The sequence below is a fragment of the Denticeps clupeoides genome, chromosome 1 (genome assembly GCF_900700375.1).
Source record: "Denticeps clupeoides chromosome 1, fDenClu1.1, whole genome shotgun sequence".
Classification (NCBI taxonomy): Eukaryota; Metazoa; Chordata; class Actinopteri; order Clupeiformes; family Denticipitidae; genus Denticeps; species Denticeps clupeoides.
In genome coordinates this window covers 12,022,700-12,049,685 of record NC_041707.1, presented here as the reverse complement: position 1 = coordinate 12,049,685, position 26,986 = coordinate 12,022,700, and the positions used below count along the sequence as shown (strand labels likewise).

At 43.0% G+C, this 26,986-nt stretch overlaps 1 protein-coding gene across 2 annotated transcripts; it reads right to left on the bottom strand.

Annotated features, from left to right (window-relative positions):
* Positions 1-988: 988 nt before the first annotated feature.
* Positions 989-26,949, bottom strand: eipr1 (EARP complex and GARP complex interacting protein 1). Of its 2 annotated transcripts, XM_029000739.1 has the most exons (9): positions 26,747-26,949; positions 25,928-26,011; positions 23,135-23,267; positions 20,477-20,633; positions 16,889-16,988; positions 14,229-14,365; positions 5,752-5,919; positions 4,362-4,529; positions 989-2,005 (listed from the first exon to the last, which is right to left on the bottom strand). In XM_029000739.1, the coding sequence occupies exons 1-9, from the start codon at positions 26,786-26,788 to the stop codon at positions 1,831-1,833; spliced, it is 1,164 nt and encodes a 387-aa protein (XP_028856572.1). In that variant the 5' UTR covers positions 26,789-26,949; the 3' UTR covers positions 989-1,830. The 2 variants fall into 2 exon arrangements, with proteins under 2 accessions (XP_028856572.1, XP_028856580.1); XM_029000747.1 differs by lacking the exons at positions 23,135-23,267; positions 25,928-26,011; positions 26,747-26,949 and having other exon boundaries at positions 19,320-20,618.
* Positions 26,950-26,986: the final 37 nt, after the last annotated feature.

The window sequence follows — 26,986 nt, the reverse complement described above, 5'->3', positions numbered from 1 at the left end:
ACCAGAGACGGAGGAGGAAGAGGACAGAAGAAACCGTCCTCCTACGCCAACTGCCAGCGTTCCACTCTCGCAGTTACAGCTCTTAACACATTCTTCACAAGAGTAAGGCAGTAGAGACAGTGAGGCAGGTTCCAGTGTCAACCGCAATGACCACCTGTGGAAAAAAAGGAACATTGCAGCACAGATAAAGTCTACATGCTTTTCAGAGCCAATAAAAGTGAGCATTTCCATTTCCAGCTTCAGTTTTGACACAAATCTTTCCATTTCCACAGCTGGACTGAATGTAATGTAATCGGCCTAGTCTAGTTGTGTGTAGTTTCAAGCAAATAAAAATGTAACAACAGTATCTGGTATACAGTAGAACAGTTATATTGTTTTATATTCTTATTATGTGGTTTTAAGTATACATTATGTATTAATATATATACACACACACACACACACACACACACACACAGTACAGGCCAAAAGTTTGGACACACCTTCTCATTCAATGTCTTGTGGAGTTACGTACTTAACAAAAAAAGGTGAAATAACTGAAAACATGTTTTATATTCTAGTTACCTCAAAATAGCCGCCCTTTGCTCCGATTACTGCTTTGCACACTCTTGCCATTCTCTCGATGAGCTTCAAGAGGTTGTCACCTGAAATGGTTTTCCAACAGTCTTGAAGTTCCCAGAGGTGTTTAGCACTTGTTAGCCCTTTGCCTTCATTCTGCGGTCCAGCTCACCCCAAACCACCTCGATTGGGTTCAGGTCCGGTGACTGTGGAGGCCAGGTCTCCACTTTTTGTTAAGTACGTAACTCCAGATGTGTTCATTCATAGTTTTGATGCCTTCAGTGAGAATCTACCAATGTAAATGGTCATGAAAATAAAGAAAACACGTTGAATGAGAAGGTGTGTCCAAACTTTTGGCCTGTACTGTAAATATGCTATAAAAATCAGTCCCTGTCAGTAATGCCTACAAACATGCCTTTATTTCTGATGAGCAAACACATTAAGGTCAAAGGCCAAAGGAGGTCTTTCAACATGTTTTTATTTGGAAAGTACAGATCTGTCACCATTTGCCATTAAAACTGACATGACATGAGATTTGGTTGAAAAAGCCTTAATGCCTTTATGCTATTTGAGACTCATAATGATTCTTTGACAATAGTCATACACACTACACACACACAAAAAAAAAACAAAAAAAACTCACCCATAGCTTGCAATTTTGATTATAATTATACATCTGTGACCTGTTTGGACAGTTGAAATAAATGTGTGCATTGTCTTTTTTATGTTTTAAGTTCATTTAAATTGTTTCCTGCCATTTCATCTAGCATCTAGAATCTAGCAGGGAGCCTAGATTCTAATGACGCTCAGAGTCTGAGAGGGAGAGCAGGGTGGGGGCTATAGGGCCCTGGTGAGCTATAGCAGGTTCTCCAGCGGCTGAGCTTTGTTCCCAGTGGTGGGGCCAGGGAAGTGTGTGCATGTGTGCGTGTGTGTGTGTGTGTGTGTGTGGGTGGGTGGGTGGGGGGGGGGGGGACAAGCTTGGGCTCAGGGTGCTGCTCAAAGCGCTCGGTCCAGCCCTCTCCCCGTCTGTGCTCCACATCACACGGCTTCACGGGTGACACAGACAGCTGCGTTGGAGCCGATTTAATTGGGAGTGTTAATAATGTGTGTGGTTGGGTGTCTAGATCCCTGCACCCTCTCTCTGTCTCCCTTTCTCTCTCATCACTGAATGCCTCATGCTCGTTTGACGCTGCTGTCTTTCTCTTCCAGTGTTTTCATGTTGCAGACAAATTCAGTCCCTCTTTCATCTCTCTCTCTCCCCCTCTCTGTGTTCTAGAGCAAAATGCGGTATTTTAGGGCCCGGGGCACCCTGTTGATGACGAGTCGGCCGTCGTAGCTGAGCGAGGAAAAGAGCCAGGGGTCCGCGGACGACCACTCTACAGCGTAGACGCTGTCCTCGTGCTCCTCGTATGTGGCGATGATGCTGTCCTGCAGTGGTTCCTTGCTCCTGTGGAACAACCAGCCAAGCTTTTCATTCAGCAGCCATTGCCTAGCAACCACCTCACCTACGCTGCGGTCGTCACGGCATCAGCTTGAGTGCCTACCTTTCCCCGGCGCACATGACCCTGTATTAATTATGGAGAGCACGCACCTGACTGAGTGCTACGTGTTTCGGTGGGCAGCCAGAGACTGAGTCACATGTGCAGGGGCTCTGGAGAGGCACCACAATTACAATTACCCACGATTCTCAGTGGAAGACATAAGGACACTTGGAAAATAGTGCTGCAACTGATGCCATTACCTCAAACAAATGTTACATTTGATGATAAAAGATTTCAAAAAGAGTTACAAAAAAAAATTCCACATTGTTTCAAAACCCAAAAAAAATTCAGATGGCAACAAATATCTATTTTATCCCAATTTTTGTTATTATGGGGGAAAAATGCTAAATTTGTAGACTATTTACAGTAAACTGTCTTACGCAAAAAGAATAAAAAAGGTGCCGCCATCTAGTGGTGCTTCTTTATATGACATTGAACGCTGAGTTAAGATATGATGATCCCACAAGTGGGAAATTTACATTGTCACAGCACAGGCGAAAAGTACAAGATAAGAGCGACAAAAACATAAATAGAATAAATGTTCACAATAGGGTTAATCTAGTTAGTAGTGTGATTACTGTATTAAAAGGTATACAGTCCCTGACAAAAGTCTTGTTACTTATCTATTTTGAAGAAACACCTGCTATTAACCTGACTTTTAATTAATCCATTAGTGTTAAAAATAGCTCATATGAAAAACTAAAACCCTACCAAATTATGTTTAATGCATTGAAAGGAATTAGTTCACTGAAAAAAGATTTAATCAAGACATAAAGGTCAAATTTTGGCAAGACAAAAGTTGTTGCCCATGCAGAAATTGAACAAATTTACTGCAAATACCAAAATATGTCAGCAAATTAAGTAGTGGTGCTGTGAGATCCAAATGTAATATCTTGTATAACTTCTATGAGCTTGAAGGACTGCATCCATGCAGTTTGGCAAGGATTCACACAAATGTATAGCAAAGAAAGCAGTCTTGCATGCCTCACAGAGTTCATCAATATTCTTTGGTTTCGTCTTCCATGCTTCCTCTTTCATCCTACCCCACACATGCTCAATGATGTTCATGTCTGGTGACTAGGCTGGCCAATCCTGGAGCATCTTGATCTTCTTTGCCTTGAGGAACTTTGATGTGGAGATGGAAATATGTGATGTAGCACCATCCTGCTGCAGAATTTGGCCTCTTTTATGGTTGGGAATATAAAAGGTAGCTAAGATTTCTTGGTATTGATGTTGCCTTCATCGCTGCAGATCTCTCGCACACCCCCAAGATTTTTTTTCTGGGTGAATCTCGGATCCATGCGGGCTCCAGTAGTTCTCCTGCAATATTTGCGGCGACTGTGGTGTAATTCAACATCTGAAAAATCCACCTTCTGCTACTTTTCCAGTGTCCATCCTTTTAGCAGGCTGTGGGCCTTGGCAAATGCCACATGCTTTTTCAATTGTCTTTTGTTTACTGCTGGCTTCTGGCCACTGATTTGACCATGGAGGCCATTTTGAGACAGAATCTGACAAACTGTTCTGTTTGACAAGGAGACTTCAGATGACCAGGTCTTAAGGAGCTCTGTTGCAGTGGAAAATGGACTGGCCTTGGACTTTAGAGCCAACAAATGGTCCTCTCGAGCAGTTGTCCTGTGGGGTCTGCCTGACCTGAGCTTGTCAAAAATGTTTCCAGTCTCTTCAAATCTTTTTTTTATCCTCTGTACTTGACGCTGAGACACATTGAAGGTGTCTGCCACATCAGCAGTGGATCTGGTCTTCAGTCTCTTGACAATCAACACTTTAGTCTCAGGGTGAATCTAAGGCATGTTTGCAGAGGTCTAGTTGCAGTTGATGTGAAGGTCTAGTGTACTGGGGGTCTTTTTATACACACCTAATTGATCCATTATTAGTCACATATTAGAATAGTTTTTGACAGTTTTGTTTTGCACTGAAACATTATTACAAAAGCTGTTGGGAATAAAATGAGCCATTTCTTGTAAAACAAATTTCAGTGGCACTTGAGGTCAATTTGTACACAAGCAACAAGACTTTTGTCAGGGACAAATAGATACAATTGTCATGGTTGAAAAAGTTATTATAAGAGTCTTTCTCTTAAAGCCCTCCATCCTTCAATCATTACATCAGCGATACCCTTAAGGTACTGTTGATATATGACAAAAATAAAATCACATTTTCCATATTGGTGCATCATTAGGAGAGATGAAGAAAGAGAGTGAGAGAAACAGGAAGACAGAGAGGGACATAACAGGCGGTGCATACTTCTCCTCCTGGTGGCCCTCCTCTGCATCGCTGAGGTCATCATCGTCCACCAGGTGGCCGAAGGGCTCGGATGAGATGGACACCATGTTGGAGAGGATGACCCTGCTGTCGCTGCTGGCGGTCAGCAGCAGCTGGTCATGGGAGTGGTTGTACCTGACGCTCCACACCCTGCGAGAGGGCAGGGAAAGTCAATCACTCTCCTTGTCACTTCTAAACCCGCCCCTAGACAGGTTATGAGGCCTCAACACCAAAATCTTCTGCACTCTTTTTTTTTTTTTTTGCCTGCTGTCCCTTTCGTCACAATTTCCTTTCCTCCACATCCTTCCCACATATTCCTCATTGCTACCCCCCTCCCTTTTTCCTGCCTTGGGCTGAGCTCAGGAGAGGATGCCTGTTCCTCATAGAAGGGGATTGTGGGAGGATAACTCGGCTGTCGACGGAAAATCTGGCTCAGTCAACCCTTTCCCTCCACCAGGCTAATCTGCTTCTTGCCCAAAATCCAAAATATTCCCTAATACCTCTCCCTCTCGCCCCACAGATCAACCCAACCCTCCCTGCTGGAATAAAACACAGGAAAAAAAAGAAAAGAAAATGAAAAGAAAGCGGTGGCCGCCTTGTAATTTCCTATCTAAATGGGATCAAATCTTCTTCGTTATTGATACGTTTTGGCCCAATCTCGCTCTGATCGTATCCTGCGTCTGCCGCCTTATCGTGCACTGATTGCTGTGCGTGTGTGCGTATGTGTGTGAGCGCTGGCGAGACTGTGTTTGGCACTTGGAGCAGCGTGATTGCGTATTCTGCTCAGACACACACACACACACACACACACACACACACACCTCCATGCTGGCAGACCTGAGCGGAGCTGCTAACCCAACCGCAGGCACTGCGGCACACACCAGAGCTGCGTTTAATATGGGCAGGTGTACAGACAGCCGATTGGAACGCATACTTACAGTTCACACAAACATGTGCAAACACTTGCACAAAACATTCTGGCTCCAAGAGACAATAAAATGTGTGTACGTATTTAAATAAACGCACAAATGTATGATAACGTGACAGCCAAACTTTTTGAACAGAAAAATGCAACAAACACTAATGTGTGAGGCACGCAGCACACACAGACAGACGTACACACACCCATCGGTGCATGCAGGAGTGGGGAGAGGAGAGGGCTTTGAACGTGATCTCTGGTTTAAAAGAGAGGATCAGAGAGCTCACTCTTGACACTCAAACCAGACAAGCGTATGAGCCGGGTGTGTGAGAGTAATTGATTGAGAGACGGTCGAAAGCGGAACGCTCGCCGAAGGACGGGGCGTGTGCTTACAGTACACGTGCGTGACCGCTGGCATTCTCATTTCTTCACAAGTGCTTTCACGTCGCTCACCAGTGCGAGTGCTCCTCGAGACTCTTCACCGGCTCGTTGACGTTCCTCACGTCCCAGAACTTGACCTTGCAGTCGTCCCCACAGCTGGCCAGGTAGTACTGCTTGTTGGGATTGAAGTCCAAATCGCGCACCAGCTGTCCGTGGGCATTCTCAATGCAGTAGATCTGACTGAAGGAGGGGGTGCAGGGGGGTGGAGGCAGAGACGAGACAGAGGGTCAGCAGCGCTAATCGCATAAATCATGGCTGCCCGACAGCTCTGGCTGTGAAGGCCGCACTACATCTCCGATCAAATAAAAGCCTGACAAGTCATAAAGCAAAGTGTAGTCACCACGCCAGGTGATTGGCTGCAGAGGAAGGGCTGCCAACTTTAGAGATGACCTAGGATGAGATATAGGGAGGGAGAACGGATGAACGGTTTGCCAAAAAGACAGAATTTGGAATGACTGCAGTGAACTTTTTTTCTTATATTTAGACTGTACTAAAGCTTCTACAAAGTAGAATTACCCACATTTTTCAGTTATAATGCATTTAATTTGCAGTTAACAATAAAAAAAGTTAACCCTCCCTGTTAAAAACCTTTAGTGACCTTGACCACCGATTCAGTCCATACTTGAGTCCCAAATACCTTGAGGATGTCTTGAGATTTCATATTTATGACCATAAGGAAGAGATGCACAAGCAATAATTTAATGTCTCGGGCGGCAAATCGACTCCATTATGTTGCCTGTACTAAATCTACTAAATTTGCTGAATATCATTTGAAATTATGATAAAGTTAGGGACGACATTATTGTTCACAACTGAAAGAATAAACAGGACTTCTGCATGTTGGTCACATATTTCGCAAAAATAAGTTTAAATACAGTCTCCAGATTGGGCATTGTTTTACTATAAATACAGGGTGAACCATAGTGATGCAATGGATGGACATCGGAACAATGTTGAGGTATGCAGGCTATTAAATTGGACACGTGTTCCTGCCTCGTGTTCCAGGCTTAGGCTCTAGTGTCCCCATGACCATGACCTGGATAAATGGGTTTAGGAAATGCATCGCCAACCTTACAGTTATTAGCATTATTCAGTCCAGTACACCCCGAACCTTAGAAGGATAAATCTGTTTAGTTAATAGGTCAAATGCTAATTCAGACGTTATAAACTAATGTATGTAGGATCACTTGCAATTTGGACTGATAACTCAAAATAAATGAGAAAACACACACACACACACACACACACACAAAGTCTGTAGAATTGTCGTGGCAGCAGGTACTGCTATTGACAGCTGTGTAGAAAGAGCGCTGTAAGTACTTTATGAATAAATAGGCATGACAAATATCATTGCATGGAAGAGAAAGTAAAGTGACTTGAAACGTATGCTCTAAATGTCAGTTGGCAGCTCCAAATACCTAATTATCAGATGTAATGAAAGAGCTCGCTGCAGATTGCTTACATTTTAACAACTCCTCCAGTACGCAATCATTTAAGGGTCCTGGAGTGATTACTTTTTTTTTGGTCTTCAGTCAGATCTCCATACAATTCATCATATGCTTTTGGCTCTTATATTGGGAACCTAGCTACCCACTGATCTTATTACACAATTACCATGCTAATTAAAAATCTCATTAAAATGTGAGGTGGAAAAAAAAACTGACCTAAGGGGAAGCACCAGGCTTCAATTAGGTCAGGCTTAAGTCTGAATCCTCGCCGAGCTCCTACAACTACGGTTTTAAATATGGGCAAAGGTTGGAACATACAGCACAATCATGCTAATGAGCATAGGCATTAACATATAAATAAAACGATGGAAAAGGGAAATTTGGGGGTTTTATCTTTTCTGATGCAGGACAAAGCACTAAAGCAGCCTTTTACTTTGGAATGATTGAGGCCTTAACTGTTCTGAGGAAGTAAATACAGGGACAAAAATGAAAACAAAATATTGCGTGCACATGTGAACATTTCCGGTGAATGCTCTGCTGCCCTGCCTTCCTGTGCACATGCTTTCCTTGACTGACTCAGAGGTAATCACGACGACCTCTGGCCAGAGGGAGGGACATAAACTCTCTCCTCCTTCCGAGTGGGAAGCGGACGGGCCGGGGAAATGGAGCAGGAAATTGGGTTAGTCTCGCCGCGCTTCAGAGTCCTCCATCCTTGCAAATCTGAAATTGGGATCCGATCAGGCAAAGCCCAGCAGAAGCAAGAACATTCTCACCAAAAGTGATCAGGATTATGTCCTTCTCCTTCTCCCCTGCACCCCGCCACATGCCCCTCACCTTCACCCAAAGCCACTGGACATGGTGAAACGCAATCTAAAGCCACCCTCCCCCTCATGGGCAACAGAAGTCATTACACAACACCTCAGTATGACACACACACACCAGTCTGAGTGATAAATCGCTGTGCAGTGGGGGACAAACCAGTTCTCTTGGGAAGGAGAGAAGAAGAAAAAAATCCCACACAGGCAGGCCTCTGTTTCCATGACAACAGCCTGGCGCTAAAATCATTTCTCTGCTTATCAAAATTAGGCTGGGAGACGGGTTAGGGGGTTAGCCGGGATATGAGACGGTGCGTGTGTTTATGTGGACGTGGACGACTTTACTTTCTCGATTTATACAGTGACGTTTAATGTATTGGCTTCATCACAACAACATAAACACCTGAAATGAGGTAGTAAATACAGATGAGCTGGCATTGCTGCAAAACTGTGAGGGACAGCGTGGTAACCAAGCCCTGGTTCTGGCGTGAGCTCAACATAATGCATTATCCACAGAGCAAGCGTAGCTGCAGAACAATCATGTTGCACCAATGAGTCTATAAGCTTCAGGGGCTGGAAATACTGTATATAAATAATGTAAAATACCAGGTAGAATAGCTGAAACAAGATATATAGAAGGTCTGGTACGCAGGCCTTCTGGAAAGACAGCAGCCAGCAAAATAAAAGTGCCATTTTCCCTTAATGCCTGGAGTAAAAGTTTGAAAAGTGAAGTAGGTAAACCTCTAGAACCTACGGTGGCTTTCAGACGTCAGTAGGAACAATCTGGTGTTCTCCTACTTTTTGTCAAACAGTCAAAAATGCACAATAATCTGTTTTTGTACATTTGCCCTTCATGCATTTGCTTTGCTTTCCAGTTTGTGCCATCCCACCATTTAGTGTCAAAGGGCTGAGCATTGTTAATAGCCCCTGTGCTCTGAAAATATGAAACATCTGGAGAGAGACTATTTCTTCAGGGTGTGATTCCTTTAAAGGTCACATAAAGTCTTGTTGACTGCCCTAAAAAGGTCAAAGGTTGAAATGAAGTCAACAGGCATAAGCAGCTCAAAGCAAAATCTATTTTAAAAAATTGTGATTCAAGACGAACACATGTAACCTCTAAAAACCCAGGTGTGATGGTCCCAAACGTGTGATGGACATTTTGGACATTCAACTGATTGAAGAGACTGAACCTGAAGATTATGTGAGCCTTATTTTGGTTCCTTTGCCAGATGCTACAGCTACAGAATAAAACGAAAGCTGCTCTAGTTAAATTAAATTGGTTCAAGACACTATTCTTTTATTTATGTGTTCAAAACACATTTAACAAGCTTCAGAGGCATGTATATACTAGGCATAAAGTGCAAATAATTCCACAAATCTGCAAGTAAATAAATTGCATGAAAAAGCTCCACAGACAATCTGACAGAATTATAGACCAATTACAACCAACCTTGTGCTTTCTGCATCACATGAGCAGCCAGATGAGAGATGACTCCTGGAGGACCTGGAAATGGGGCATAATCAGGCCCAGACCTCCATTCTGTGGCTACTATGATGGGATGATACTGCACGCTCAGGACTTGCAATATCATGATTTTGTCAATGTGTAGGGAATTTCTCGCCACAAAAAATGCAACGATGAGAGCAATATCAGCTATGTGACCCTGCTAGCCTCCTTGGAGAAGAGAGGCTGTAGATAGAAGGGCTTTGGCTCTGGGCTCTGCATCCAATACAGTGACACAGTCCTGCAACCAAATGCTTTGTTCAGTTTCATGGCCAGTTAACATGGCCGGGCAATTTTTTTTACTCTATCTGTTATTATACATTTGAAATAAAAGTGAACTTTCCAGAACCTTTTCATCCTAATGACCATATTGTGAAATGTCCAAGGTTGGCATGTCTACTCTATAGAGCCTTTGACAAAAGACATTTTGAAGTTAAATATTGCTTTACTTAAGGTGGTTAAAATGCTGTCATTGTATGTTTACAATTACTTCTTATGTTTATAATAAATATGTTAATATTTGTTATTACATTAAAATTAGAGAACACTAAGCACCTAGTCTGAATTAAACAAAAGGAACCATCTGCTCATGGCTGCATTTGAAGTTTCATTCAGTTATTTATTACTGATTATTGTTTGAACCTAGCTGAAGAGTAGAAAATATTTGGCTCCCTTTACTCAAAGTAAGCACTAGCTCCATCTGCAAGGCACCTGTGCCTTCCACATCAACTGTTCCACTGCAGCACTGCATCTGCTCTGTATGCACCATGAGCGTTGTGGTGGCAGGTCTAACAGCGTTGGCACACCGCTCTGCTGTTGCTGCAGGAGACTGAGAATGTCTGTTCATCTCCACTGCGGCTTACGGTTGCAGACTGACTGCATGCAGAGAACATCCCCAGTGGAATGGCTTGCCAGCTTACGACCTAGAGCACAATAAAAGAAATCTAAATTTGAAGCAGGGTCCAGCTTGTGCTGATCTGTAGTGACAGATCACAGCTGACTGAGTTTAGCAAGGGGTGCTACTCCACTAGGGCATTTAGCATCAAGACATATGTCAGTATCAGAAAAGCAGTCAGTCATGTACTACACACGTAATGACAGATGGTTTAGCTAACTACCTATCACATTGCCAGATTCTCACTATTAAATAGTTCTTCACAATATTTTAATGACTATCCACTAAACCTAAACCAAGTTCTGCCCATAGACAACACTGCCCTAAAACCATCTGTTCCCATGTTAAGATGGGTGTGGGTGTGAAACATCAGCATGTGATTTTTTGAGTGCATTACAGGCCAGTTCATGTTTTTAGTGAAGTTGTGCAATGATTTAGGAGTACGGAAAGAATCATAAAAATTGTTGATCTCACACTCACAGCGATTAGAATCCAGACGATCCTCTTAATAACAGAGTGGAGCAGCACAAAATCGTATTTGAAGAGGCGCCAGTCTAGAGGAGTCGAGAGCAAAGCACTCACGTCCAAAATCAGTGATCTCCAGCCCCTGACGGGCGGCCCCACAGCCCCACAGCCCCACACAGTCTGGATTGTTCCATGCTTCAGCACACCTGATTCAACTCAACAGCTAATTACCGAACTCTTCATGAGCACCGTCGCCGGAGCTGGAGATACGCTGAGCGGAGCTGTGGGACACCAGGACCATGACTGAAGAACACAATCAGCTCTGTGGGGAGAGGAAATAAAACTATCGAAAAAAATAAAATAAAAAGGGCTCGAGCAAAACCAAATCCAGGGACAAGGCAACATATTGGAAGGGTGTGGTGAATATATACTTCTAGCTAAACTACACTGCTCAAAAATGGAACACATCCTAGATCTTAATGAATGAAATATTCTTAATTAATACTTTGTTCTTTACATAGTTCAATGTGTTTATAACAAAAAAACACAAAAATGGAGGCCTGGATTTGGAGTCAGGGTTGTAGTCAAAAAGTCAAAATGAGGCTCAGTATAGTGTGTGTGTGGCCTCCACGTGCCTGTATGACCTCCCTACAACACCTGGACATGCTCCGGATGAGGTGGTGGATGGTCTCCTGAGGGATCTCCTCACAGTCTAAAGCATCCACCAACTCCTGGACAGTCTGTGATGCACTACTTGATGGAGCGAGACATGATGTATCAATTGGATTCAGGCCTAGGGAATGAGTGGGCCAGTCCATAGCATCATTATGCACAGTGTTGGGCTGTAAGCACAACTCCAACCTGTGGACGTCAGGCCCTCATACCACCCTCATGGAGTCGGTTGAGCAGACACGTGCACATTTGTGGCCTGCTGGAGGTCATTTTGCAGGACTCTGGCTGAGCTCCTCCTGTTTCTCCTTGCATAAAGGCGGAGTAGCAGTCCTGCTGCTGGGTTGTTGCATCCCTACAGACTCTTCCAGTCCCCCTGATGTTCTGGCCTGTCTACTGGTAGCACCTCCATGCTCTTGACTATGCGGACAGACACAGCAAACCTTCGTTCCACAGCTTGCATTGATGTGATGTGATGAGCTGCACTACCTGAGCCACGTGTTACCATTCGTGTTAAAGCGCCACAAGCAAAAGTGTGCAATACATCAACTGAGAAGTCGCCTGTGGTCACTCCTGCAGAATCACGCCTTTTTTTTAGGGACGTCTTGCTAATTGCCTATAATTTCCACATGTTGTCTATTCCATTTGCACAACAGTATGTGAAATTACATACTGTGAATCAGTATTGGTTCATAAGTGGACAGTTTGATTTCACAGAGGTGTGGTTGACTTGGAGGTACATTGTGTTATTTAAGTGTACCCTTTTTATTTTATTTTTTGTGTACACTGAGGAATCCAAAACAATAATGAACTACGATCTTCTTCCTACGGATATTAAGGGTTATATATAATTTTTACCAAAACTACTTTCTCTAAATGATTAAACTGCTCATCTTAAAACTTCAGTGCAATTTTAGGGAGTAATTAATGCGTATGACTTTCTGCATCCATAAGACATTATGCATACGGTTCACTAATTTAACATTCAGTTTTCTAATTATGGCCATGCACTGGCATGATAGGTAGCACAGTGGCCTCACCCCTCCAAGGTTGAGGGATTAAACCCAGGTCCCATGAAGTGTGTGAAGTATGCATGACCTCCCGGTGAATGGTGTGTGTTCGTCCTGCAGAAGTCTGGTGACTCCAATTTAGGGGCATGAGGAAACCAGACAGCCTGAATGAAACCCACGACTGCTGTACATATGTGTGCATGTACAGTATGCGACTGTGCCTCTGTATGTTTATTATTCATGTTTATGTACATATGTATGCATATGTATGCCTGTAATTGTGTGTTCCTGTGCCTGTGGCATGTCGGTGAGTTGCAATGTTGTTTAAGTGCAAGTGTTCTGTTTTGTAAGTATAATTTGATTCACTATGAGCTCAAAAAAAAAAAAAAAAGAATGTGCTTCATCTCTAGATTTCCTCTTCATTACGTTTTAATTGAAACAGAGCAGTGCCTGTACCGGGGCTTTAAGAGCAGTGCAGCGTGCGGCAAGGGCAGAGCTGTACAGGCAGCAGATCCTGACGGGCTTAGCAGGCACCGGGGCAGGCGTCTGTGTGTGCAGCCAAGCGCAGGGAGATGCTCCTTACACACAGCTGCTGCACCAACTGGGCGACCAGACAGCTACCCCTTGTCCTTCCTTTTCCCAGAGCCCCATTGCGGATCCCCGTAGATATACCGGTGGATCCACCGGTATATCTACAGAGAGGATCCACACTACTCTGATAAACACATGTATAGGAAAGACTGAAAAGACTACTGGAAAAGCAAAATTTGCTATTAATTGTTTATCCTGTCTGGTGCCAGGTAGTAGCTTATTAACAAAGTTAATTAGCTTCTTATTAATATCAATGCTAATGTAATCTGCTAGCTCTCATTTGTTTTCTCTGTATTTTGCTGTTTTAAATTAATGCTGCTTTTTTTTGTCTCTTTCCGCTTCATCTTCTCTGCTTTCCTCCATCTTTATCCCTCTTCCCCATCTTTGTTGTCTCTTTCCATTTTTCTCTTTCTATACATCCCCACCCTACCTTTCTCCTCATCACCCTCCTTCTCATTTTCCCTCCATTTCATCTCGTGCTCTCAGTCTCAGCGGTTCACTGCAACTCATTTGGTTCATCAGGGGATCAATACAGCGCTGATCATTATTCTGCGAGCACAGCTCACATACGGGCCAGCCTTATTCCATCACGCATCCACTCTCGGCAACCTGCGCACCGCTGCCCACTCCTCACGCCCGACACGGAACAGGTGATTTAAGGCAGGTCAGCTGGGTACAACAGGACAACACAGCAAGTCACCGATTAGCCACTGTTTATATTCACATTAACCACTGCGTTACTGATGGATAGTTGGAGTTCATTTAAAGGGATTGTTTGGGTACCTGATGGAATTATTTTTTAATCATGTTTTACCACAACTCATTATTGTTTTCAGTATCAATATTTTTCAAGGATTTGTAAGTAAAGTTATTTTTTTTTAACAACTAAATTTGAAATATAGTAAAATGCATCTGCACAATGTAATGGAAGAGCTGGATATGGGGGGAAGGGGGGGCACAGCACTCAATACAATCTGAATAAATGCAAATGACTGCAAATGATTGTTGCAATCCTTGATGACTAAATAGAAAATAAAGAATACATACATTTCTGTTTGTTCATTTGTGTTATTGTAAACATCATTGCATTACCTCATGGACCGCAGGTCCCACCCACGGATGACCGTGTCATTGGCTGTGGCCAACTGCGTGCAGTTATGATGGGGGCTCCATTTGCCCGAGGTGAACTTCAGCTGCCCTTTGCCCTCCAGGGTGGCGCTGCTGGAAACCTGGGGAGGCAATCGATTTGTCTTTAACCATTGGCTGCCTCACGTCCAACACAGAATGCACAATGTGTATTTCCCCGCTGTAGCCAACAGGAATGAATGGTTTTTGCGTCTTGACCGGGAAATGCCTGACTGCACAGAAGCAGTCGGCCCTGTTTGAGTGGGTTACTGATGTGAGGCAGAGCGACAGGCCTCCCCAGTGTGAGGGTGAATGGGCTTTTTACCCTTGGTGCTGCCAATTCAATGGCAAAGGTGCTGTGCTCCTGCAGTGAACTTGGCAGCATGTTCTAGAATGTTCTGTTCTCAGTTTCATTATAAAGAACATGACAAAGGCAACATCTTTAAACATGGACTCCAAAAAGAAGAAATAAACATATACATGGGTGAAAAATTGCAAATCAATACATAATTATTATTATGGATTGATCAGGAATACATTGTTTTCAGTAATCACGTATCAGACATTCTTTTCAAAATCATCTCCAATAGTGTATTTTGGAAGAACAGTGTCCATTCCTCCAGTACAGAAACAAAATCTGCCATGAAGCTGTTCATACTCTTTGTATGAAACATGTCAAGGTGTTTTTAATTGGTCATTACAAGATGAGTTTTAGGCCAGTGATTTGTCCGACAATCATTTTATTCCAGCCCACACTTTTCGTAACCTTGCACTCAGATTATTAGTCTATTAAGAAACACATAGGACATTGTTTCAGTATGGTATACTGTATAGTATAATAAAAGCTTTGAAAGCTTTCTGTGTCCTCCAAGAAAAGGCTTAGGACCAACACAAATGATGCATAATTTTATATGTTTTTTCTGGCTTTTGGAAAACCCCACACATTCAAAAGCTCACACTAGAAAATATTCGGCAAGGTAGGCAAGCCTCTAGAGACGAATGCTATCTGGGCTGGAACTAGAAAGAACCAAACTATGTGAGCACATTCAATAGATTCAAAATAAAACGAAATTGTGGGACATGTTCCACAATTGTGGCCGTGTTCAGTGTTCAGTGACCATTCAAAAAGCCACCAAAGGACTCCCCCAACCTCATTTTTTCCACCGGTTGGAGATGGGCCAGTGCACAAAAGCTATGCTGTATGGTATTGATCAGAGCCTTATTGCTCACACCGGGTACAGGCTCATTATTTCACAAAGAGCTCCGGTATCCAGTATGTCCTTCCCTCCCAAAAAAAGTACAGCATGTGTGTCCAGGTTGCCAATGCCGATTAACTATAATGAAATTAAGCACTGCTAATGAGGCAGCATTGAGGAGAAGAAACGCTGCCTTGTTTGAGAGAAATCAGCATTCGCTGCCGGTTACGTTCTTTTGTAAGAAGCTCGGGCTTGAAGCTGGCACGTGTTTGGGGTTGGAGAGGCTGATGTGGGAGCCTCCTTGCGAGCTCTGCAACACTCAGCAAAGCGCCACCCCCCCACCCCCCCGAAAAGGCGCTGTGATTTCACGGCAAGCCTAATCCGCACGACCACCGCCCAGCCTGCCACAGATGAACACATCAACTCTGGCATTTCAGAGGAAAAGAGGGATGTGAAAAAGGGAGGTTGGGATGAGACGCGAGGGAGTGTGTGTGTGTGTGTGTGTTTAAGCGGGGAGGGAAGGGGGGGGGTGTTACGGGAATGGATTGCATGTGGAAGATTAACATTCTCATCAGCACCAGTGGAACCTGGCTGCTCTCTCTACTCGTCTCCCACCTCCCTCCTTTTCTCTCCTCATTTGGGTGTTGAGCCCTCAGCAGGCTTTGCCACTCAATAAACCCCCTACACTTGCTGCTCTGCAAGAAAAGCTGACATTAGCATGACCATACAGAGGACCTCTCCGCCGGCCACCACCTGTACTGTGTACTGTATTTTAACACTACCTGTTTGCATGTGTGAAAAGAAGAGAAGCGACAAGCGGTTAAAACAGCATAGACACATATTCACAGGTCTGATTGGGGAGAGGCACTTGTCCTGAATGTCAAGTGAGGCGGTGAGGGGAGAAATTCTTTGTTAGAGGCTTCAATTAGAGTGACGGAAGAATTAATTTGGCAACCAGCAGCTAATGGTACAGAACAGGCTTTGCAACGTGTAAGCTGAGAAAAGATAACTGAAAATACGTAGATATATGACTAAATGTTTCCATGCGTGACCCATGTATATTACCATATTCTTTTATGTTTCTACATATTTCTCAGTCACTATGCCTATAATGCATTTGCAGGATGCTGATTTAACTATTTAATTATGTGCAGTGTAAATCTGAAACATTCTTAAACTGTGCAATGTGATGCAAGTGAATTTGAATGTCTTCCGTATGAAAATGGATCTGTTCCCATCTCTCTTGATCACAGACGCATAAGGTCACCCCCCCAAACTGGAGTTTGGGATGGAGAGAGAGTAATAAATAAAGAGAAGGGAAGAGAAGGGACTGAAGGAGGAATAAATTCATCCCATCGTCCTGGCTGCTGCTGTGGAAGCTCAGAGAGTTTAGCGTGGCGGTTATCAGATAATGAGCTGCCTATATCTCACCGTAGCTTTGGTGGAGCTCTCCTGAAGGTCCCACAGCACAGCATGGTTATCGGCCAAAGAGATCAGGCGCTTCCCATTGCCCATGGGCTCCCACAAAACACTGCAGGGGAGCACACCAGCGCCAGGATGGCGGGGAGTGAGAGAGGAGAGTTAGAACTACAGAATTCAGCAAAATTCCTTCACAACACCAGTTAATTCTTCAATAATATAGCTTATAATGATTTATAATTCAGAGTAATATTATTATTACTATAGTAACCAATAATACAATGTTAACAATTCAAAGGAATGGCAGAATACGTGCTAAACACTTCAATGGTGTTTCAGATGTGTGCATACTAGTATAGATCATTCTCCTTCATTTCAGTCAGCCTTCATGGAGACACACCCCCAAAACATCTCCATCTGCTGGGCTGGCAGGAGATGGTAGCAGCATCGCACTGCACTGCAGTGCAATGATGGAGGGAGGGGGGTCACATGACAGCAAAACTACTGCTTAGGATTCCAGCCAACTTTGAGATTTGCATGCCTTTATTGTGTAAAAGGAGACGAGGCAGAGCTGGGGGGTGTTGGGGGGGTTTTAATTTTTTAGAATATAGATTAGGGCTGAGGACAGGAGGGGGCTACGAGCCCCCCAAGGTGCACAGAGTCATGGGTCAGACAGGTGAGGTGCATCACCACAGCCCCACTGCCACCGGGTTCACAAACCATTGATTTAATTCCAGCAAAAATTTGTTCAGATTCAGACTCGATTTATTCAGCACTTCAGAGATTTATAGGAATGGGTCTCCCAATAGGATCAATTAATTCCTAAAATAAGGGAGACTCTTTTTATCGGCCTGCCTGCCTGCTGCTGTCCATAAGTTATGAATGACCAAATAAAAAAAACCATGTGCATTTGACCTTGAATAACAGAAGCTTTTCACTGTTATATTGCAGAATATGTAAATTTAACCTAACCTGAGCATATTCCATACATATTCAAATAAAAGTCGTGATGCAGGCTTGCATCTGAGCACAGCCCATTTGCATTTATGCTCTTGGACACACATGGCCAAACACTTACAGGTCAGGAAGATAATATTAACGAACAATAACTGAAACACAGAATGAAAAAGAAAATCTCTCCTGGCCTGGGAAAGCTCAGATGGTGGCTGACTTGTGCATTTAGAGCTTCTTCAAAGCGAATGCAGATGCAGAATGGGAGGCTTGCAAGTACTAAATTTTATGCCATTCGATTTCGTCAGAGTATTATAATGAGAGTATTGACCGACCTATACACACACACACACACACACACACACACACACACACACACACACATATATATATATATATATATATACACACACACACACACACACACACACACACACACACACACACAGATACACACACACACATGCAGTGCGCCTTCACTCCCCTTTTCGGCTCCCATTGATTTATTAATAGTCCCTGTGAGTGCAAAACACACCATGATTACCCAGACACCCAGCCAGTCTCTGTATCCCCTACTACGCTCACCCTAGCCCACCTTGCCTGTTGAAAGTTGACAGCTGATTGGTGATAAATGCACGACCGTGATCGATTCGCAGCTGTTTGCCACCCTGCTTCAGTCAAAGCTGGAAGAGGAGAAAAAACGAAGCAGACGCAACAATCTTTGTGTTTATAAGTTTGTTTCTGTTATGGTCTGCTCTGGTTTATAGGTGGTCTTTCAAATTCCATGGTCAGCCAAAACAGTTCCCCAGGGTGTAGCGAGAGCCCATAACAATACCGGCCTCACTGTGGGGTTTATGCTTTAGGCAGACACTACAGGCGGTGGCAACTGGAAGCCCCGTGACAGTTGAGAGACTGAACGCTGTTACTTAAGGGACATCATGGGGGGAAAAATAAAATAAAATAATGCAAAACATGCTACAAGCCTGTCATCATGCAAACACACACTTTCAGTGAGAGACACAAAGGTACACACAGTTCAGTGCCCTGCCCTTGAGAGTTTCTAAGAACTGGAGGTGAAAGGGAAGCAGACACCAGCACCATCAATCTCCACCCCAGGGCACCACCACGCTGGCCCTGCAGTCTCTGCCAAGCGAAGACTGCTAAATCTCTCTCTTTCTCTCTCTCACACACACACACACACACACACACACACACACACACCACACACTGTCTGAGGTACAAGAACACCTGTTCTTGTCACCATTTCTTTCTCCCTTACACACCCACACACATAAATGTTAAGCATTCATCTGTTCATAAGGTCGCAGCAAACGTGCCGGGAGTTGTTTTCATTTTCCAAACATGGAGCACGGACACAGTCCAACAGAGGACACAATTAGATATCAGCCATGTCATGAAGAGTTCCTCCACTACCTTCATCTTTTTGAGATGAAAAGGACATACTTTAAAAAAATGCGGCAAGCTATCTCACCCTAAAGTGACTTGCGCTGCGGTCGTCTGACATGCAGGAGGTCCTCATATCTATATTCTGTATTGTTATGAGTGTTATTATTCAACAAATCATCACATTAATGACATTCACCCAAAACGCGAGCACAACAGCAGGGAAATCTTTGCACCAACCAAATTCTTGCACATTCTACATAGGCATCAGAGGACAGTTCACCGTCCTGAATAAAACGCATTCATCCAAGGCACATTTAACACAGCAGGCGTTTTTCAGACATGCACAAGTCTAATTGCACCTGTCAGCAGCAGGTCAACAAACCTACGATCTGATGGGGCATTAGTACATGTTATCCCTCTGTTAAGATTCAGTGACGTCATCAGACACACTTTGGGAAGTGAGACAGCACATTCTCACTTTGAATGGCACTCGAGAAGTCCAATCAACACCTGCCCAGGCACTCTATCCAGCCCTCCACCCATGCTGACTGACAGATTCCTGATTAGGGGTCATGCCCCTAATTGAGGTGACCCATTAGTGGCTTAAAAAGAAAGCCATCAACAGGGGCAAGAAGCCGCCGTCCGTGGCGAACTTTTAACCCGGGTATGAAGGTACTGCATGAGACCCCCAGCACACGCCCTCACACTGGAACGGCTAAAGGACAGAGGGGATTTTGGGGGGATCCTTTGTTTCAATTTCAATTGAAAGCTGCCACTGTGAAAAATGGAATTCCTTTATTCCCACATTAAATGGAAATGATATCTGAATGATCCAGTTCTCCTGTAATATTCTCCCATACGAGGGAGAAGCAGGCGAAAAAGCCAAAAAACGCGATTAAATGTTGAATGCCTTTTCTGCCATTCTGAATCGTAGCGCATGATATTTTCCACGGTGCTAAGACAAAGGCCCGAGAAGGCGGCTTAGCCCTGCGATATGTAGGTCAATCAATAGTTTCCCTGCACAAAACAAATGCAGCGAAGGCCATCCAGCAAGGTGCGGCCAAAGTGTGAGGTAATGAGAGCGGGAACGAAAGACAGCAGAGGACAGGAGTGGGAGGTGGTCAGGTGGCATGTTGGGAGGACTGAGCAAAGGAATAAGAAAAAAAGGAGAGACCAAAATAGAAGGGGAAGAAGAGAAAAAGACGTGGGGCGGCGGGGCTGAATCGATAGCTAGCGGGGTACCAGGCCACGTTGCCGTGGGCCATGTTGTCAAGGTGACAGAGGAGCTCCAGGGTCTGTGGGCTGTTTGATGAATCGTCGGGGGACTCGTGGCTGCCGGATTCCCATTCCGGGGGCATCCTCCACACGGATGCACACGTTAAGACGCGGCTCTCGCTGGCTGGTCACCGCCGCCAGGACGCAGGGGGCAGAGAGAGGTAGAGTTTCAGTGCAAACACAGCAATGCACACAAACTTATCAATAAAACAACACAGAAAAAAAGTAACACACCTCAGGCACTCACAACTTTTTTGACAGTTTAATTTTAAACTTCATGTTATTCAGAAGTGCTGCACAGTAAAAATTTCTATTTCAAATTGCGATCTGAATAAAGTTTTGCTTTATGTATGACCTATGACCTCAGACACAACACGATGTAGGGGTCAAAAAGAGAGGATCAGTCACGAGAGTATATGAGACAAGGTAGTAAACCTTTTTTATTAAACATATATGACAGCAAATTTTATATATATATATATATATATATATATATATATATATATATATATATATATATATATATATATATATATATATATATATATATATATTTTTTTTTTAGAATGGCTAAATATTAATAAACTTTGTGACTTTTCAGATTATTCTGATTCTTTTCCCCATTTTTTTAACTCTTTATGTCAAATAAGAACCAGTAGTGCATAATACTGTAGTATTCAAAGTCAAAAGCTATTTATTATTAATGCACTGTGTGCATATAGGAGTTTTGCCCACAGCTCAGTTCCACTGGTTTTATGCGAGTCCCTCAAGTGCTTCAGAAATACCTCAGACATGGTCCGGCATCCTAAATACACATCCACTCCGAGGTAAGTGAATGTGCATGAGCAAGTTACGTTGCAACGCATCTTCCGAGACCAGGAATAATAAGAGAGTACCAATGTGTGTGTTAAAGGTTTGTGTGAGGGCCAGCCTCCTGTTACTATTATAGTTCCCGTAATTTTATGACTAAAGCCATGTTCTTTGAGCCTCGGTCGGTGATTGGGCCGCACATAATGTACTAAAGGAAAATCATTATCGCAATTTGACCATTGATACAGGCAAGCAGTGGAATTATAGTTTCCTAACTATAGTTTCCTAATGGGGTTGCTCAGTGGATAGCACCATGGAGACCTGGGTTTCAAAGCTGGCATTCTCTGTGCACCTTCGGGTACTCTGGTGTGCATCTGCAGATTGCTGAGATTGGATGGAGTGACCTCATAAATCTGCCCTAAATAACATGCCTTAAGAAAAGAGAGGAGGAATAAATTGATGCAGCCACAAAAAATTGATTTCTCTAAATGTTTCCCCAACTAGGATAGTCAGGAGTAACATCAAGCTGCTTCATAAATTAAAACCAATCACAGTATAACAAAACAGATGGGATCATTCTGATGATGCCGTTACTCTAGAATGACAAGCCTTTTAACTGAACTGCTACAATGACGTGTAACAGCAGCAGCACTGCAAAACTAAATTCTGTATAACTTTTTTCACTCTACAGCGCTGAATGCATGTAAGGAGATGACACTCGGGAGAGGCTGGTCCCTGTGATCAGATAGCGGCCTGGAATTGGTGGCAGAGAGAATTGTGGGTGATGTGGGGGCATACTCCACCTTTGACTTATGCTGCTCCATTAGATTGAATGTCACGGTAATTACATTTCGCTTTTTGAACTCTCCTCTGACATCTAGCGTATCTGCCTCATCACGATGGGACCCAGGAAAGAGGCGCTGACGTTCTGTTTTTTATCACTTTTTGCTCCACACATACACACACAGTCGCCATTATTTGTATTGTCGTAGACCAACCAAGGCCAAAGGCATCAGTCTAATAAACTCTAAATTTAATTACATTTTTCCCCTCCAAATCATTTCTTCTTGTTCATTTAATTTTTTAATTGCCTCATGGCAACTGCATATAGTGGGGAGTGCCAGAATGTGACATGTTAGGTTAGAATGGCTGCTAGCGTGGCATGGCAGGCCAAGTAGCTTCATTATGTTTTGTGGCTTTTATTGGATAGTCTGGAAAAAAAGACAATAAAGCTGCCATGGTGTACTTACTATACATTTGAAAACCTGCTGGAAAAAAAGCAATTCAATAGAAGTGGCTATGCAGAATAAATGACATTATATGACAGTGCGTGAAGTGCGTTACCAAGATCAATAGATCAATAGTTTGAGATGTCACTTTTTGACCGATGTTTTAAGCATCATGGGAACCTAAAGTATCTAAGGTGAGTATCTGAAGACCTCTCATGCCACACATCATTGATCATTAAACCTGTCACAAGCCGTAACTATTAGAAAACTTGATCATTCAATATGTCTTCGACATATGTGAAATTTTGTGATATAAATTTTATGGCATATTAGCCCGTTCTACTGTATAGGAGTATGTTTTCATAAACTCACAATATTGACATACACAGTTTGACCCATTCAGTTGCCTGCCTCAACTCTATATGCTCATATGCAGTTTTTGGGAAATGCACCCCAGTGTGATGCTGCTGCGGCAATTCAGCACAGCACAGAAATATAAAAAAAAAATGAAACAGGAAGCATATAAAATCAAAAATGTAGAAATTGTCAGACAGCGAGATAGAGGCGAGGACGCGGGGGCACTCACTCTTGTTGTAGCACGTCGTCAGCACGCCTTTATCTGCCGGACTGGCACTGATGTCCCATATCTCCCCAGCGTGGTGCAGGAGGACGTTCTTATTAATGATGTTATTCTCATCATCAAAGTCAATGATGTGTATCTGTGGGAAGAGGCAAAAGAGGGTGGAGGAGATGAGTGACAATGGCTGCGTTGGCGCAGAGGGTGAGGCCAGGGCCCAGGCTGATTAGAGAGAGAGTAAGAACATCTGGAAGAACCTTCGCTTTATCACAGCATGAGTGCCCCCCATTCCTTTAAAGAAAGGCTCCTGACGTAGTGCCAAGATGATACCTTTTAATATGACAGTAAATGCTACCTTAAATGCGGGCTTTGCTTTGGATTTCCAACTTCTTACGACCCACTGCCTCTCTCCCGTTTTATTTTAACTTTGAAGCAGCCATTAAACAGTTCTTTTGAATTAATGCAAGTTCACTGAAGTTACGCAAGATGTCACATCTGAGAAACCCTTTACAGCCCAAACCTGCTGTGCTAAGTCAATTTCCAGATTCCCATATGCCACCCACACACATGCAAATCTTCCATAACAGAGCATACAGGCAACCTGAATTAACAGTTAATTAACCAAGCATAATGTCCTAAGAAATAAATATAACCTACAAAATGCAAATGTTTATCCAAAATGGGATGTAATAGCACCCTGCTATTACATGGGCATAATGTAGATCCTCCACTCTCATAATAAATAATGATCCTTCACAGTTCTGAGCAATAAATGCTATTAATATCCATAAAATTCTGATCAGCAAAATCTACATTTGTTACAAAAGGATTACCATTTCCAGTTGTATGCTACATTTCAGGATAATTGAGTAATTATGTGTTAAATATTGCAACTGTTATATTGTCCAGGGTTGCTCCTAATAACTGCCTCAATAGGTACTTTCAAAATGTCCTACAACATAGTATCTCCAAAAACAGCAAGCATATTTGAGAGTTAGATATTTTTATTTCAACAGTTGCCACATTTGCATTGCATGAATTGGCCTGATTTAGAGTGCATATAACATTAAATGTGATAAAATATAGTAAACCCTTAGAGAAGTTGATCATATATTAATTGGCTTCCTTCAAAATTATGTCTACAGGCTCTTCTAAACCGTGAATCAGTGCAAAAGTTACAGCACTCATCCTGCACACATACACACACACACACACACACACACACACACACACACTCCTGAAAGTCAAAGGAGAAACCATTAACCTTGGATCGGTCCGCACTGAATGAAAATTATTAGGCAAAGTTATAATTTTATGGCAGAGAGCAATACAAATAAATTCCGATGGCTGGACAGGATAATTGGAGGGAAAAGAAAGTGCCGTAATAGGGCCCCGGATGAACTGGGCTCCTGCAGAAGTCCCTCAGCTGATTTATTCTCTTTTATTCCAGAGATGTGGAATGAGTCATTCTTCTTCACCACTTGGGCCTCCTTCCCAGCCATATTAATTATCACAAAAGAGAGGCCAGCAGGTATAAAATCATGCAGGACAGTAGCCTCCTCTTAGCTAAAGCTCTTAAAGTCTCGACGATGACAGTAAGTGCGGCCCGTCAGGCCGCAAGATGTGAAAGGGTGCATTAGACGAGTGTTCCATCACATCGCTACTTCTGTCCAGACAGCACCCTGGCCTCGGTCCTGACAGGCGTCCATATTCCACATGGTCCCAGACTTGAATGGTCATCAGTGGAGTTGGAGAAGGGACAGGATGACATGCCTAGGCAGGAGAAGCTATGGGGCAAGAAGGTCCTGGGAAATAGAGAGTCAAGATGGGATGGGATTGGATGCGCTGGCCAGATCTAGATACTGCTTTCTATGTAATTTATTAGTGCATTGCCTGAGTTTTTCTTCTACACATTTCTTGACAGGTGAGATCCTGGTCCACTGACTGCTCTGAGAGGATTATGTAAGGCTGTCTATAAAAAATATGTTTATGTCGGTACTGAAATACAGTTTAACATTTGATGAGAACCAGTTGATTACTTTTTTTTACCAGTTTAATTACTGTTACAACATTGTTTTAGGGCGTATTGTCCAGTCTTTACACACAGGCTTAATTGAAATAAGGCAAATCTCTTCATTGTCTTGGATTTGTGCAGTTCTACGATGTTGACCATAAAGGCAAAAATCCGAAAATGCAACCACCTGAATTTAAATGAGACAGCTTATTCCCAATTAGCAATGACAGGAGGCAAGACTTAGTAGGCATTACAGCAATCACTACACCTGGTTGTGGATAGTGGTACACAATACTCCCTCTCTCTCTCTTACACACACACACACACACACACACAACCCTCTAAGTCACTGCTTCTCCTGTCCCTCAGGCTAGCATTATCCAGCTTCCCCAAAAGGCTCTAAAATGAGCACATCCTCCGGGGACCAGTAATTGCCACTGGCAGGTAAATGAGATAGAGAGTGCTCATAACTAATCCTGGGGCTAGATATGATGTAAAGGCTGCTGGGAAGTTTGGGACTGAGGGATGATATTGAAGGATCAGATAAGAGGAAGTATAAAGACAGTGCAGGTTTTCATCATCATCTGGGTTATAGAATGCTTCTTAATTTTAATTGGTCATTCACCTTTGCTGCATGTCCCCACTATTCACATGGAAAACCACGGATGTGGCAAATGAGAAATCAGAGGAAATGTCATACTTTAATTACAGATGTGCTTTAATTAGAGGCAGCACATTACCATCTATTTTTGCCACTGAAATACGGAAAAAAATAGTGAAACACATACCTGATTTTCAAATTTGAGAGACTGTGTGCCCACGAGAAATCTAATAGCATCTGTCTCTGCAGTCTGAGCTGTCAATGCTCTGGCCTGCCAACAGAACGACACAATCCAGGTCCAGGGATGAGATATTGCAAAAAACATCCAAAAACAGACCATTCTCTACCCCTTATATAAAAACAACACTGAATTACGGTCTTAATAGGATGCATTCAGAAAATGATTCAGCTGGAATAAAAAGGAGTCTAGCTTGCGATATATAGAACATAACCTAAAAATATCCCGGTGAATTAACAATATCCATAATATAAGATGACATGTGCAGTCCCTAACAAAAGGGCGCATCATGTTTGCATCATGTTTACTGAATATAAAGCAATGATATTTACTGAACACAAAGTCATAACAATCGTGAATGACATTTCTTAATTTTATATTGCCATTACCTATCACAAAGTCCACGGATGACAACACAGAAAGTTGGGTCCTGCTCATACTAACAAGATGTCAATATGGCTTCAATGACACGAGTTAATTGAACCCTCTAACACAAACGGCGGTAAAGGACTAATACAATTCTTTGATAATTTTTAGTTGTTAATATGCAAACGCAGAACCTGTGTGATTATGTATTAGTCAAGCCCGACTTTATGTTTCGTTTGCGTGTAACTGAGTGCATCCCATTATTTATATGACAAACTAAAACGTGCAATACTACAAGATAATTAACTGTTAGCTCTCGCTAAATTTGAATGTTGACGTTGCTAAACCGGGTAACTACAGAGTAGATTTACACATGCAGAAGTGGGAAGTGACGCGCCATACCTGAAATTCAAGACCATAAATAACCGGTGCGTCGTCCTCCATATTACAATGCTCTATTTTTTAAAAATACTTCTGTTTTAGCTTGGCATGTACTGCACGGGAATAAATGAATCGCGCTTCCTATCTGCGAGTTCCGCGAACACCAAAAACGTACGTACGTACGTATTGCTGACGCAAATGTCGTAAAGAAAATCCGGGGAACGGCACGCAAACGACGTAAACGCTTCGAGAATAGCAAGT